This window comes from Chrysochloris asiatica, unplaced genomic scaffold, assembly GCF_000296735.1.
Source record: "Chrysochloris asiatica unplaced genomic scaffold, ChrAsi1.0 scaffold00077, whole genome shotgun sequence".
Lineage (NCBI taxonomy): Eukaryota > Metazoa > Chordata > Mammalia > Afrosoricida > Chrysochloridae > Chrysochloris > Chrysochloris asiatica.
Window position 1 is genome coordinate 3,712,905 of NW_006408595.1, and position 14,275 is coordinate 3,727,179.

Below are 14,275 nucleotides of genomic sequence, written 5' to 3' on the forward strand. Positions count from 1 at the left end.
TGAGTTGGAACTGACCCAACAGCACTTAACAGCAACAACCTATACTTAGATGCTGTCTGTATAATCAACTGGTGCATGGTGATTCTATAGGCTAAACACTGGGAGGCGGTTTAAGCCCACCAGCCACTCTGTGGGAGAATGATGAGACTTTTTACTCCTGCAAAGAATTTCCTATACAGGGTCACTGTGTGTCAAAAGCAATTCTATGGCACTTAACAACAACAATAAAATTATTTAGAAGACAAGCTTGTATTGTTTAACCAACCCAAACTATTAGGATGAAAGAATAAAACAAAACAGTTTCCTGGCTAGGTAGAAAAACTTTAATGATAAGAGATGTAGATCTGACACAAAATAGACATGCATAATCAGTTCTCATATTTTCCCAGGCTATTCTATATTCTCATTAGTATAAAATCCATACAATTAATTGCATTTTCTTTTCTTTCTTCCCTCCTTTTTTTTTGTTTTAGGGTGGGGAACACTATGAATATATTCAACCAGAAAATATTTAGGGACAATAAAATCCAGAAATTTATTCATAAAATATACTTAAGATTGGTAATAGTAATAGATTATGATAGTGTGAAAAATATAAAGTACTGGTTAATACTGATTTATAGGTTTAATTAAAAAGACTACAAGTATTTCTAAGATGAGTAGACTATAAAACTTTAATTTTAATGATGTTCATAAGTAGATGTATGGGTGAGGCTTCAAAGAGTTTGTGGAAAATTTAAATTATTTTTTAATTCCACTTTTCCGTGAACTTTTTGAAGCCCCCTCATATAATTTAAATTTATATAGATTAGTTCTATTAAAAAAGAAAACTCCAAAATACCTAATTGCCATTGAAATATCATCAAATACAAAACATAGTTTGCACACATTCAATTTTACAGAAGAATAGAAATTAAAAGAACATTTTCATTGTCTTAAAAATATGCTATTGAGCCAAGTACAAAATGACCTAATTGTTATTCCCTTTTCCCCCTTATTTGTAGATGGTGAAGCCCTATATTACAAACACAAAGCAGGTCAGTATCTTTTATAAAATACTCTTTATTTTAACACAGCAAATTGTATTCTGAACCTGCCTTTGAAACACAGGAAGTTGATGTTTTTCATATCCACTTGATTTTGTGATTCAGTATTTGGACTGCTCATTCAATCCACATAATTATAAACATTTCCTAGCAGATTATGGTCTTTGCTATATCCACAATGCTGGCTGCTATGTAGCAGGTACTCAGTATGCACTTTTTATGAATGAATGAAATAAGGTGGGATCCTTGACATGATTTATTATTAATAAAACAATTTTCTGTATGAAAGTAGTCAAATCCCTTGCAATGTAAACTTGCTGAAATAAACTATAGATATAACCTACGTAGTTAAGGTTCTTCTGAATAGAGTTTACCTTTACTGATGATATAAAAACGAATGCCAATTATCTTATTGTTTATCATGTAACGATATCTTTGGGGGTCTACTGATGTGTGCAAGACGGCCTTTCCCCTACTCTGGCGATGGTTTCTGAGATTCCATGTTTGCTTTTAATTTTCCACCTTGTTGCTTCACTTCTGCTCAACTATATCCTCAAAACCTGATCAAATTATTATGTCCAGTTTTTATTTCCTGCTTCAGTCTACTGGGATGAGAACACCATAATTCTCTTCTCATTAGCCTTGTAACTATGATAAGAGTGTGTATGCTGAATGAGACCTTAAGATTATTTTCCTGATGGATAAAATGAATAAACATTCAGGCAGGGGTTTTGTGACATCTCTATTAACTCCTGGAGAGTTTGGGGCTGACTTCTTGGTTGCATCCAACATTTCAGACAGTTAAAACTTTTTAGGTATCTAATCATTATGTAAGGAGCTCTGGTAACATAACAGTTATAAGTCGGGTTGCTAACTGCAAGGTCAGCAGTTTAAAACTACCAGCCATTCCATAGGACAAAGGTGTGACTTTCTGCTCCTGTAAAGATTTACAGCTTTACAAACCCTATACAGGATCGCTATGAGTTGGAACCTACTCCATGGCACACCACCACCACCACCACCAGCAGCTATTATAGAGAGTCTTGGTATGGTACTGTAGGATAAGCACTAGACTGCTAACTGCAAAGTGGGAAGTTCAAACCCACCAGTCAATCTTCAGAAACCTTAAACAGGGTCTCTATGGGTTGCAACTAACTTGGCAACACTTAACAACAACAATCAATATGAGGAATGTTAGTGTACACTTTTTCATTAAAAGCATATTTAGACAAGCAGACCAGCCTGGAGCAGCTAGAATAACAGAAGATACAGCTTCAAAGAAAGTTCAGCAGGAAAACCAAAACAAAATAAAACAAAAAAATTTGCCATATAATTGGCTACTACAAGAGCAAGCAAGTTGTTTGCTGGGGAGCCATCAAGGCAAGCAATCAAGTCCCTTCAGAATAAACCACCCCTCCAAGACTGACTTAAAGGGAATGCATGAGCAAGCATGAAAGCTTGCTGGTGACCATATTTGTCTGCTGGTGAGTGGAAGAAGGGGAAGCATAGCAATGAAGAAATGGACTGAGTTCAACCACATTCCATAGACTCCTGTTGAGCTGGAGATGAGAGAAGAGGAAGGTCTGGTTGGTTTGAAATGTGGTGAGACCTGGGGACTCCTGATCCCATGGACAAGGACATAGCCATGGAGGGTAAGAGCTGAGAGTGAAGCATCCAGCTGATATGAAGTGAGGGGAAACGCACAAGAATACCCAAAGTTGAGGATAGTACCCATTTGACCTAGCCCTGATGGCTTAATAATCAGAACTAAACTGTTGTTAAGTGCCATTGAGTCAGTTCCGACTCATAGCGACCTTATGCACAGCAGAACGAAATACTGCCCAATCCTGGGCCAACCTCACTATTGTTGCCATGCTTGAGTCCATCAATGCTGCCTCTTGGCCAATCAATCTCGTTGGGGGTCTTCCTCTTTTCCTCTGATCCTCCACCTTACCAAGCATGATATATTTCTCCAGCGACTGGTTCCTACTGACAATATGTCTGAAGTATGAGATATGAAGTTTTGCCATCCTGGCCTCCAAGGAGCACTCTGGCTGCACTTCTTCCAAAACGGATCTATTAGTTGTTTTGGCAGCCCATGGCATTTTCAATATTCTCCTCCAACACCACAACTCAAAAACATCAATTCTATGGGCTTCCTTATTCACTGTCCAGCTTTCACATGCATATGAGGTTATTGAAAATACCATGACTTGGGTCAGGTGCACCTTAAGCTGACATCTTTGCTCTTCAACACTTTAAAAAGGTCTTGTGCAGAAGATTTGCCTAATACAATACGTCGTTTGATTTCTTGACTGCAGCTTCCGTGAATGTTGATAGTTGATCCAAGAAGAATGAAGTCCTTGACAATTTCAATCTTTTCTCCTTTGATAAGAATGTTGTTTACTTGTCCAGTGGTGAGGAGTTTTGTTTTCTTTACATTGAGATGTAATCCATACTGAAAGGCTGTGCTCTTTGATCTTCATCAGTAAATGTTTTAAGTCCTCTTCACTTTCAGCAAGCAAGGTTGTATCATATGCATATCACAGGTTGTTAATGAGACTTCCTCCAGTTCTAATGGCACATTTTTCTTCATATAACTCAGCTTCTCAGATTATTTGCTCAGCATACAGGTTGAATAAGTATGGTGAAAGAATACAACCTTGACGCAGCATACACACGGGTCTCACCAGATGGAATACATAGAAATCAAATTAACTACGTCTGAGGAAAGAGACAATGGAAAAGCTCCATGTCATCAGTCAAAACAAGGCCAGGGGCAGATTGTGGAACAGACAATCAATTACTCATATGCAAATTCAAACTGAAGCTGAAGAAAATGAAAACAGGTCCACGAGAGCCAAAATATGACCTTGAATATATCCCACCTGAATTTAGAGATAACCTGAAGAACAGATTTGATACATTAAACACTAAAGACCAAAGACCAGAAGAGTTGTGGGATTACATCAAGAACATCATACATGAAAAAAGCAAAAAGTCATTAAGAAGACAAGAATGAAGGAAAAGTTCAAAATGGATGTCAGAAGAGACACTGAAAGTTACTTCCAGCATAGAGATGCTAAAGCAATTGGAAGAAATGAGGAGAACTCAAGTAGAGGAAGATTTTTAAAAAATTGATAAAGAAAACAGTGTAAATTGCTACAATTTGATAAACTTGACCTATACTTATGGCTGTAGTAGCTCAAAATATCAAATGAGAGGGAAGGAGTCTTCACATCAAGTATCAATCCTATCCCCACTACAAAAAAGGTAGATAGGGGATGGGCAACATAGACATTGGCTACCTAAATTGAGAGGGCAATAAAGGCAGGAAGTGACTGGCTTACAAGTTTTCAAGCGGCAGTTTAGTTTCAGAGAGTGCAGGAGAATGTAGAGTCCCCACTGAATAGTTTTCATTTTGTCATCAATAGTTTTCATAGAGTCTGGTGAAAATGGATAGGGATAAGATTCCTATGATTCAATAGTGAGTACATGTCATCATGACTAATTGCAAGTGTCACAACTGTAAAGGTAGAAGCTTTGTAATAAAAACGGGGGAGTAGTTAAGCTTACAGTCCAGAAACAGAGGACTTTAGGACCATCAAGGAAGAAGAGCATTGGTGGAATGCGAGATCCTATCCAGAGAAGCAGCGACACCAGAGATGTAGGCAGAGATGTAGGCATGGAGACAGGGGGCAGCTGAGGACTCTGAACTCATGGAAAGAGAAGAACTGGGTGCTGACAGCCAGGAGGCAGGTTTGCAGAATTTGCCCTTTGGTTGTTTAAATGATTATATTTTCATGAATGTTTTTGTGTATCTCCCCCCAAAAATAAAACCCAAAATACCAGAGGGAATGGAAGCAAATACTGTTGAATGATGATACATTGAGGAGATTGTAATCATTGCAATGAAACAATGGTTGGTGTAAAGCCGATGTTCTTCCATGTAAACTATCACTCAGTTCACACACACACACACACACACACACACACACACACACACACACAAAATTAAAAAAGCATTAGGTCGACAACAAACAAAAGCATATTTTGTATCTCCCAAACTCACCCATGGAATTACTGAGTGGTATAAAGATTAAAGCACTCAACTACGAGTCAAAATGATGGTGGGATGAACCCACCAAGAGGCACCTGGTAAGACAGGTGTGGCTATGTGCTTTTGAAGGATAGCAGCCTTGACAACCTTATGAAACAAGTCTAGTCTTAACCCTGGATTTGTCTAGTCTTAACCCTTAAACAAGTCTAGTCTTAACCCTGGATTTGTCATGAGTTGGAATCAACTCAAAAACAGCTCACAGCAACAATGAGCCAAGACTATAAATCATTCCTTCATAGCTTTTTGGATACATACATGTGTGTGTATTTGCATGTGTAACTACACACAATTTGGTTTTGACAGTTTATCAGAACATGGGGAACATTTTTTCTTTTAATTGGCACTTTTGCTATGTTATCTTAATTTAATTTATTTAGGATTTACAGACCAAAGTACTGGATTTTCCAGGACAGTTTCAATTTCTAAATTTATATTAGTATAAGACTATGTTTCTTAAACTTTTTATATGTAGTCAGTTTGGTCTTAGGATATTTGTAACAGTTATAGACCATTTAGAAGAATTTAAAAGGAAAAAAAGTCTGTAATTTCTTAAATATACAAATAAAAGTTATCAAAAATTATTTTTAAGTTTTTAAACCATGTAATCTATGTGCAAAACCCTCTTGATATTTTTATGCATTTCAGTTAGCATGGTACTTGAGAAAATTCTTTTGGAGATCAAGGTCTTGGTATATTTGGTGAAACTATTTTTTATATCTCTACATCTAATTTAAGGCGCTCTGGTAGCGTAGTGGTTATGAATCGGGCTGCGAACTGCAAGGTCAGCAGTTCGAAACTACCAGCTGTTCCGCGAGAGAAAGATGAGGCATTCTGCTCCTGTAAAGATTTACAGCCTCGGAAACCCTGTACAGGGTCGCTATGAGTTGGAACCGACTCCACGGCACATAACAACAACAACAACAACATCTAATTTGGAGTCCTGATGTGGCACTGTAGGATAAGCACTGGACTGCTAACTGCAAGATTGGTGGTTCAAAACCACCAGCTGCTTCTTAGAAACTCTATACAGGGTCACTATGAGCCAGAATGGACTTGATGGTACTTAACAACAACAACAACATCCATCTTAACAACAATAATCATTTATGTATAAATTGTGTCATTTGTTGTGATATACTTTCTTGTTCTGGTGTACTGCTGTAGGATATGCACTGGAGTGCTAACTGTAAGGTCAGTGGATCAAACCTACTAACTGGTCCTAGAAAACCCTATATAAGATTTCTATGAATCGGAATTGACTTAAAGGCACTTAACAACACAACAGCAACATACTTGATTGACAAACTTACCTGCCATTTATTTTAGTATGAAGAAAGCTCACTTTGATTAGCAGTAACAACTTTACATTATTTGAAGGTTGTATGTGCATGATTCTTAGTATCTAATATTGTTGTTGTTAAATGCCGTCAAGTTGGTTCCGACCCACAGCAGCCCTATATAGGGTTTCTGAGGAGCGACTGGTGAGTTTGAACCACCAACCTTGCAGTTCAAACCGACCTTGTAGTTCAAATCAAGCACTTACGTTACAGTGTCACACCACGATTTCTGTTGCTCTGGTAGCGTAATGGTTACGAACCCGGCTGCGGACCGCAAAGTCAGCAGTTTGAAACTATTCCGCAGGAGAAAGATGAGGCTTTCTGCTTCCGTAAAGATTTACAGCCTCGGAAACCCTGTACAGAGTGGGAACCGACTCCACAGCACATAACCACCAATAGCAAAATAGAAGTTGTTACCATTTGGTTCAAGTTAATGAATTTTAATTACCCAGCAATTTTGTCACATGAAAATGATTTTTAAGCTAAAATTTCTGAATTTCACCAATAGAATATAATTAGCATTTTGAGGTACCATTTCAGTCATCTAAGAATGATTCCATTATCTGCATTTTGTTTTACCCTAATTCATGCATCTAGACTGCACTCCAGATTGGCTAGGTTTTATGCCTGAGTATTGAATTCAGACAGCATATCTCTATGAAAAAAACCTCCTAAAGACAAGAAATAGCTCTAATCAAAATTAAGTTTATATTGGCAAATTTTGTCATTTAGAAAAGCTACTGGTGACAACAATTCTCCCTTTCTTTCTTCAGATGGTAAAATAGCTGAAAGCAAACCAGGTAAGTTATTTTCTTTCATTTTCTTATACCGTTCATATTTAAAAATCAGTAGGGAGGCTGTGTTTATCTTTGGAGGAAATCCTGGAAAAATCCTTGAAATATTTAAAATGAACTGCCTTTTATTACTAATGAGCAAACAAACTTTAGTGTGTTTTTTATATAATCTGAACCAGACAGTTTGATATTTAATCCATATCTATACAGAAGATAAACTTAAAATGGAAATTGCCTAGTCAATTTACTTTGTAAAATATTTTAAAACATTTTATACATATAAACATAATATTAATCTGAGAGAAATGTTTATATTTAAGATTTGACTTTGTGTTATTTATAATGGAACATGCTTTTATTTTGTATTCTAGAATTAATTCATTACTGATCTATTTTAATTAAAATAGTCCCAGCAGTTGTTTAAGAAATTCCCTCAGGTAATTGGATATCATAGAATATTATATATAATATATATGTTGTTGTTGTTAAGTGCCGTCGAGTCGATTCCGATCCTTAGCGACCCTGTGCAGGGTTTCCGAGGCTGTAAATCTTGATGGGAACAGAAAGACTCATCTGACTCTCGCAAAGCGGCTGGTAGTTTCGAACTGCTGACCTTAAAGTTCGCAGCCCGATTGGTAACCACTACGCTACCAGAGTTATATATGTTATATGCCTGCATGCCTAAGTCACATCTATGACTTCTGCAACCAGCCACCATCTGATTTTTCCTCAGACAAGGGAACTTCATCCTTGCAATATGGTCCAACCTCGAGAAGATAGTCCTGAGAAAACCACCCATACAAACCCAGATAGCGGATTTGGGGCTTTAGGGTCCTGAGGACTTAGAACATGGTTTAGAATGGGGAGGGAGAGTGTTGCATCCCAGACTCTAGGTAAGCAGGACCTGTTGATCATCTGTTTGTATACTTTGTCCTTGCAGGAAGGCTATATAGTCTAAGGAAGGTAAGAGAGGCTATGTGACTGAGAGCAGAAATCCCTCTTGCATTTTCCCTAAGAGAGGTGCAGTCCAAGAACATTTTGAGTGCAATTGGGCAAGCCAAATGGGTTTGACTCAAAAGCCCATGTTCTTCTATGGATCATAGCCTTACTACTTGGAAATCCTATACAGTGTCGTAAAGAGTTGAAACTGACTCGACATCACCTAATAACAACAAAGCTATTTAAATATTAAAGTGCAGTTCTAAAACATTATAGTGAATGATAGAATAAAAATAAGAGAAAGAGTGTGTAAGATGCAAAGAGTTGTTGTTGTGTATCATCGAATCAATTCTAACTCATAGCAACTTTGTATAAAATTTCCAAGGGTTTGTAACACAGACCTTTTGGTTTGTAGTCCAGTGTTGATCCTACAGCGCCAAGGAGAGACAGAGAAAAAGAAAAACGAGAAAATGTATATAGAGAAAAGTAGAATAATAATGGTTGGAGGGCTGCTTTAAACAACTATAATCAAATTGGCTATGTTGTTGAGTGCTGGAGTTGGTTCCGATCCATAGAGACCTTTATAGGTTTTCTAAGGAGCAGATGGTCAGCTTGAACCACAGACTTTGCATTTTCAATCTACCTTGCAGTCCGGTGCATTAACCCACAGCGCCACACTAGGACTTGCCTGATCTAAACACTTTAGTCCTGGTGTGGCGCTGTGGGTTAATGTGCCAGATTGCAAAATCGTTTGAACTGCAAGGTTGGCGGTTCAAGCTCTCCAGCAGCTCCTTGGAAACCCTATACAGGATCACTATGGGTCGTAATTGACTTGACGGCACCTAACAAAAACAACTTTGGGAGGTCTTTACACAATCAACTGCAATCTTGACTATTTAAAAAACACATTAATATTTTCTTTCTCTTTATATAGAATATATGCATATATTTGCTAGACACATAAAAACTTCAATTCATGTACCTCATTTTCTTATCTATTCAATAAATAAAGTGCATATTTTCTATAATCTTTTATGGGTACCATAGTTTTAAGGAAGTTATTCTAATGTGCTTTAATTTTATAAGGTAGTTTCTAAAACTATGTCAGTGATATGACAGCAAGCATCATATATTTTACGAAATATAATATAGACTACCTAAAGGAGAAGTCTTTATTATCTAATGCTTTTATTAAATAAATATTGACTACCTTCTATGCTCTAGGCACTGTTCAAGATACTTGGAGTACCTCAGTGAATAAAATAGGCAAAAACAATAAAAACAAAACAAAATCCTTTCATCTAAAATGAAGTATAAAGTCTAGAAAGAGACCATTAAGTTGTGAACATTATAAGCAGAAACATGGCATATTAGAAGTTGATAGAGTCTATGGAATAATAGAGTAATATAATGGTAATTAAGAATAATAAGATGGGAGTGCAGTTGTAGTTTTAAATAGAGTAGGCCTATTTAAAGGCCTAAAAGACCTAGTTAAATGCCTAAAATGAGATTGCTTTTAAGCTAATTCTTGAAGAAAGTGAATGCTACAAGTACTTTAAACGCTTTTATTTTTTTCTTCTTCACAGAAAGACAGAGAAGAGAAGCAGGTATGTTATTATAGTTTTATCCACTAATGAGGTCCATTAGGCAAAACCAGCGTGGTCTGAATATTCCGATTATTCTTAAAGCAAAAAGTGGAACACTAGAATTTGGGGTTTAGTAATGGAGAAATAAACAGGCAAGGATGTATCTGCCTTATCCCTGTAACGCCTTTCTAGTACACATTATTTATTAAATCTTCACAGCTGTATTCTTCTCTCTTCCTTGAGGTCTTAGAACCATCAAAAAAAAAAGAGAGATAAGAATGGTGAATAAGTCAATCCATAGTAAATGTTCCAAATGTTGCCAGCATGATGGCACTTACCTAAAATCAGACTTTTTGTAGTGTCACTTTCAGATGACTTTTATAACCTGTGTTAATAATATTGTTTTCAAATAATATCTTCTGCTCTTCGCAGTAGGTAACGCTTTGTTAAATAGTTCATCCTTTGGTGATTCAAACAGAAGACTCTTTAACGGTGGATTTAGTGTTCCAAGAGAACACCAAGAGACAGATACCTTAGAGTTAGAAGACATCCCACCAGGTCCTGTTAGAGAAGAGATGATTGCTTGGGAAGCAAGCACGTTTTTCCATTTGGGATACTCTGGTTTTAATCACAGAAAATGGCCTTCATAATGCCAGTGGCAAATCTATAGTCACCAGTTCCAGTGTCTGTGAGAGTGATTGTCTTTAGAGAAAATTGTGAAAGATGTACAAAAAAAAAATGTACCATTTTTTCTGGCAATTATTTTCTATGCTGTCTTTCTGTTGCTATTATGATCACTCATTCATAAAGCAGTTTTTCATGGTGTTGTTGTTAGGTGCCATCAAGTCAGTACTGACTCATAGTAACCAGGTGCATAACAGAATGAAACACTTCCTGGTCGTGTGACATCCTCAAAACTGTTGTTATACTCAAGTCCATTGCTGCATTGCTGCTGCCACTGTGTCGTTCTATCTTGTTGAGGGTCTTCCTCTTTTTCATTGGCCTCCAATTTACTAAGCATGGTGTCCTTCTCCAGGGACTGGTCCCTCCTGATAATATGTCTGAAGTATAAGAGACGAGGTCTAACCATCCTGCCTTCTAAGGAGCATTCTGGCCATACTTCTTTCAACACAGATTTGCTGATTCTTTTAGCAGTTCGTGGTACTTCTAATATTTTCCTCCAACACCATAACTCAAATGCATCAATTTTTCTATAGTCTTCTTTATTCATTATCCAAATCTTGCATGCATATGAAACTATGCAAAATACCATGGTTTGTTTTCCATGGTATAAAGTATAATTTATATTATTTCCAGAACCCAAATTCACTGTACGTCTTTCTACTAATGTTTCTGTTTCCAAACACCACGTGTTTTCCACATCGGAGTTCTCTCTTTAAATTTCACAATTAAGTTGTTGAATAATATTATAAATCAGGGTTTCTCAACTATTTGTGAGTTGAAATTTTATTTCATTCTAAAAAATTGTTCTTAATTTGTTAGGTAGGATATTTCCTTTCTTGTTCAAAGCATTTCTTCCTTTTGGCCAATATAAACTTTTAGTTTGCCTTCCTGGTTCCTAAAATCTCCATAGTTAATACTTCTTAAAAAATAAACAAAAAAAAAGGACACCTAGAAAGAATAATCATATCAGTATTTCACATTAAAACTTCATATATGTGTCTATGTAGAAACAAATAAGAAGAGAGAAACAACTTTGGAAATAGGGGTTAGGCTGAACTATTTTCAATACAGTTACAATAATTCCTTGCCTGCCACCTGTTTTGTGTTTGATAAAATCACTATGACTAGCAAGTTAAGGCAGTTATATTTACTCTTGTTTAAATTCCAAAGTGTTTTCTTATATTTTTTAGAACACAGTTTAACTATAGCTTACGTGTCTTCAATGTTGCACTATTCGAATTTTTTCAGCCTTTGTAATAAATTTGTTGTTATGTAACTCATTATGGAATTGTGTATGAAAACATATATGGGGGGGATATATCCAAAACTATAATATAGGCCTAGTTCAAGCAATGTCCATAGACTAATTTCTTGCATTACATGAATTAATGAACCTTTTATTTGATAACAATTATATTTTTGTACAATAGATGAAATCACATCAGCAGTGGGTCTTAGTAATGTTTTCTCTGGCGGTAGGTAATTTGATGACATTGCTTTAACCCAAAATGAAATGAGTCATAGTCCTTCTGGTCACAATGCATTTGATGCTAATGTGGCAAGCAATAGATTAGCTGGCTCTGATTCTGCAGCCACGGAAACAAGTATTGCAAGTTATTCTTAGTTTTTGCTTTGGAAAAAAAAAAATTGATTAGTAAAGCAGGGTTGGTGTTTTTTTTTGTTTGTTTTTTTGTTTTTTTTTAACCAAAATAAAATTTAGTGTCAGAGGTACTCATGGAAAAAGTTTGTGCACTATTGGTTTATGTTCTTAAAGTATCTTTGTTTTCTTTAACATAACTCAGATATTTAAACATTTTAGTTAAGAGGCATATAGGTTTAACACTTTATTAAGGAAATCAGACTTGGAAATAATAGACCCCCCATATATCCTGTTAAAAATTCATTTACATTCTGCAGGTAGTACCAGTACAAGAATTAGGGGTAATATTGTGGGAGACTCATCTAGAAATTCAGGACTTGGTTTTGAAACATCTGGTGTAGAGCAGTTTGGAAGCAGTGGATCTAGAGAAAGTGGTGTGAGCAGCAGTGAATCTGATGCCAGAGGCTCAGGTAGTCTCCTTTTGGACTCTTGTTATGGAGAAAACAAAATTGATTCCCACCTTTCTTTTCTTGTTTAAATGCATCTTTTATTTCTTTGTTAGTGGGAAACTACTGGTCTTCTGGTGTTGAATATGGAGAAAGAAAGGATGAAGCTAACTTTTTTTTCTGGAGATTTTGGTTCAAAACGATTTGGTGACAATGGATTTAGTGAAAATGAAATAAAAGGTAGTAGAAACGGAGTTTTGATGGCTTAGGTGATGATATTTAGTATCTGTGCATGAAAAAGTTCTGAGTTTTAAATCTTCAAACTGTGCTCCATTAAAAATTATTTTGTGCTCTGCAGCTGGTACTAGTGAAAGGATTAGAGACAATTTTTGAGAGATTCATCTGAAAATTTGGGATTTGTTTTTGAACCATTTGGTACAAAGGGAGTTGGAAGCAGTGAACCTAGTGGAGGTGGTGTGGGCATCAGTGGATCTGAAGCCAGTGGCTCAGGTAGTCTCATTCTGGATTCTGTTCTAGTGACATCTGAAATGATTTACAATGTTCATTATTTTAATACCATTTTTATTTATCTGTTAGTGGACAATAGCTTGTCCTTTGGTTTCGGATATGGAGAAAGAAAGATGAAGCTATATTTGGCTCTAGTGAGTCTATTTCAAATCAAATTGGTGACAGTGGGCTTAATGAAAGTGGAATCAGAGGTAGGTACTAGAGAATCTAATTCTGGTGATTTCAGTGACTATGGTTAGTTTCTGTGCATGCAAAAGATCTGAGTCAGAAATTTAAAAAAATCCTGTTAAAATAAATCTATATTCTGCAGGTAGTACCAGTACAAGGACTAGGGGTAATACTATGGGAGACTCATCTGGAAATTCAGGACTTGGTTTTCAAACATCTGGTGTAGAGCGGTTTGGAAGCAGTAGATCTAGAGAAAGTGGTGTGAGCAGCAGTGGATCTTATGCCAAAGGCTCAGGTAGTCTCGTTCTGGATTCTGTTCTGGGGAAAACAAAATTGATTCCCACCTTTCTTCTCTTGTTTTAATACCTCTTTTATTTCTCTGATAGTGGAAAACCGCTGGTCTTCTGGTTTTGGATCTGGAAAACGAAAGGGTGAAGCTAACTTTGTTTCTGGAGATTTAGGTTCAAAGCAAATTGGTGATAATGGATTTAGTGAAAATGAAATAAAAGGTACTAGAGAATTAGATCTGATGGTTTAAGTGACCCTGTTTAGTATGTATGCATGGAAAAGTTTTGAGTCTTTAGTGTTTCAAAATGTGTTCTATTAAAAATCCTTTTATGCTCTGTGGGTGGTACCAGACAAAGGATTAGAGACAATTTTTAATAAAGTCATCTGGAAATTTGAGATTTATTTTTGGACCATGTAGTGTAATGGGAACTAGAAGCAGTGAATCTAGGGGAGGTGGTGTGGGCATCAGTGGATCTGAAGCTAGCAGCTCAGGTAGATTAATTCTGGATTCTGTTCTAGTGATATTCTGAAATGATGTTTGCATTTTTAATTTATTCTTTTAATGCCATTTTTATTTATCTGCTAGTGGGCAAGAGCTGGTCTTTTGGTACTGGATCAGGAGAAAGAAGGGGTGAAGCAAATCTTGTTTCTCACGATTCCAATTCAAACGAAATTGGTGACAATGGACTTAATGAAAGTGGAATCAAAGGTAATAGAGAACCTAATTCTGGTGATTTCA

General features: G+C 36.4%; 1 protein-coding gene across 1 annotated transcript in view; it reads left to right on the forward strand.

Annotated features, from left to right (window-relative positions):
- LOC102838839 (mucin-19-like) overlaps positions 1–14,275 on the forward strand; it is a 121,367-nt gene that overhangs the window by 8,008 nt on the left and 99,084 nt on the right. The window contains exons 2-9 of the mRNA XM_006865345.1: positions 7,236–7,303; positions 9,823–9,843; positions 10,255–10,443; positions 12,424–12,576; positions 13,150–13,275; positions 13,391–13,543; positions 13,635–13,757; positions 14,123–14,245. Of these exons, the coding sequence (XP_006865407.1) occupies positions 7,236–7,303; positions 9,823–9,843; positions 10,255–10,443; positions 12,424–12,576; positions 13,150–13,275; positions 13,391–13,543; positions 13,635–13,757; positions 14,123–14,245 (956 nt within the window). The remainder of the gene's footprint in view (positions 1–7,235; positions 7,304–9,822; positions 9,844–10,254; positions 10,444–12,423; positions 12,577–13,149; positions 13,276–13,390; positions 13,544–13,634; positions 13,758–14,122; positions 14,246–14,275) is intronic.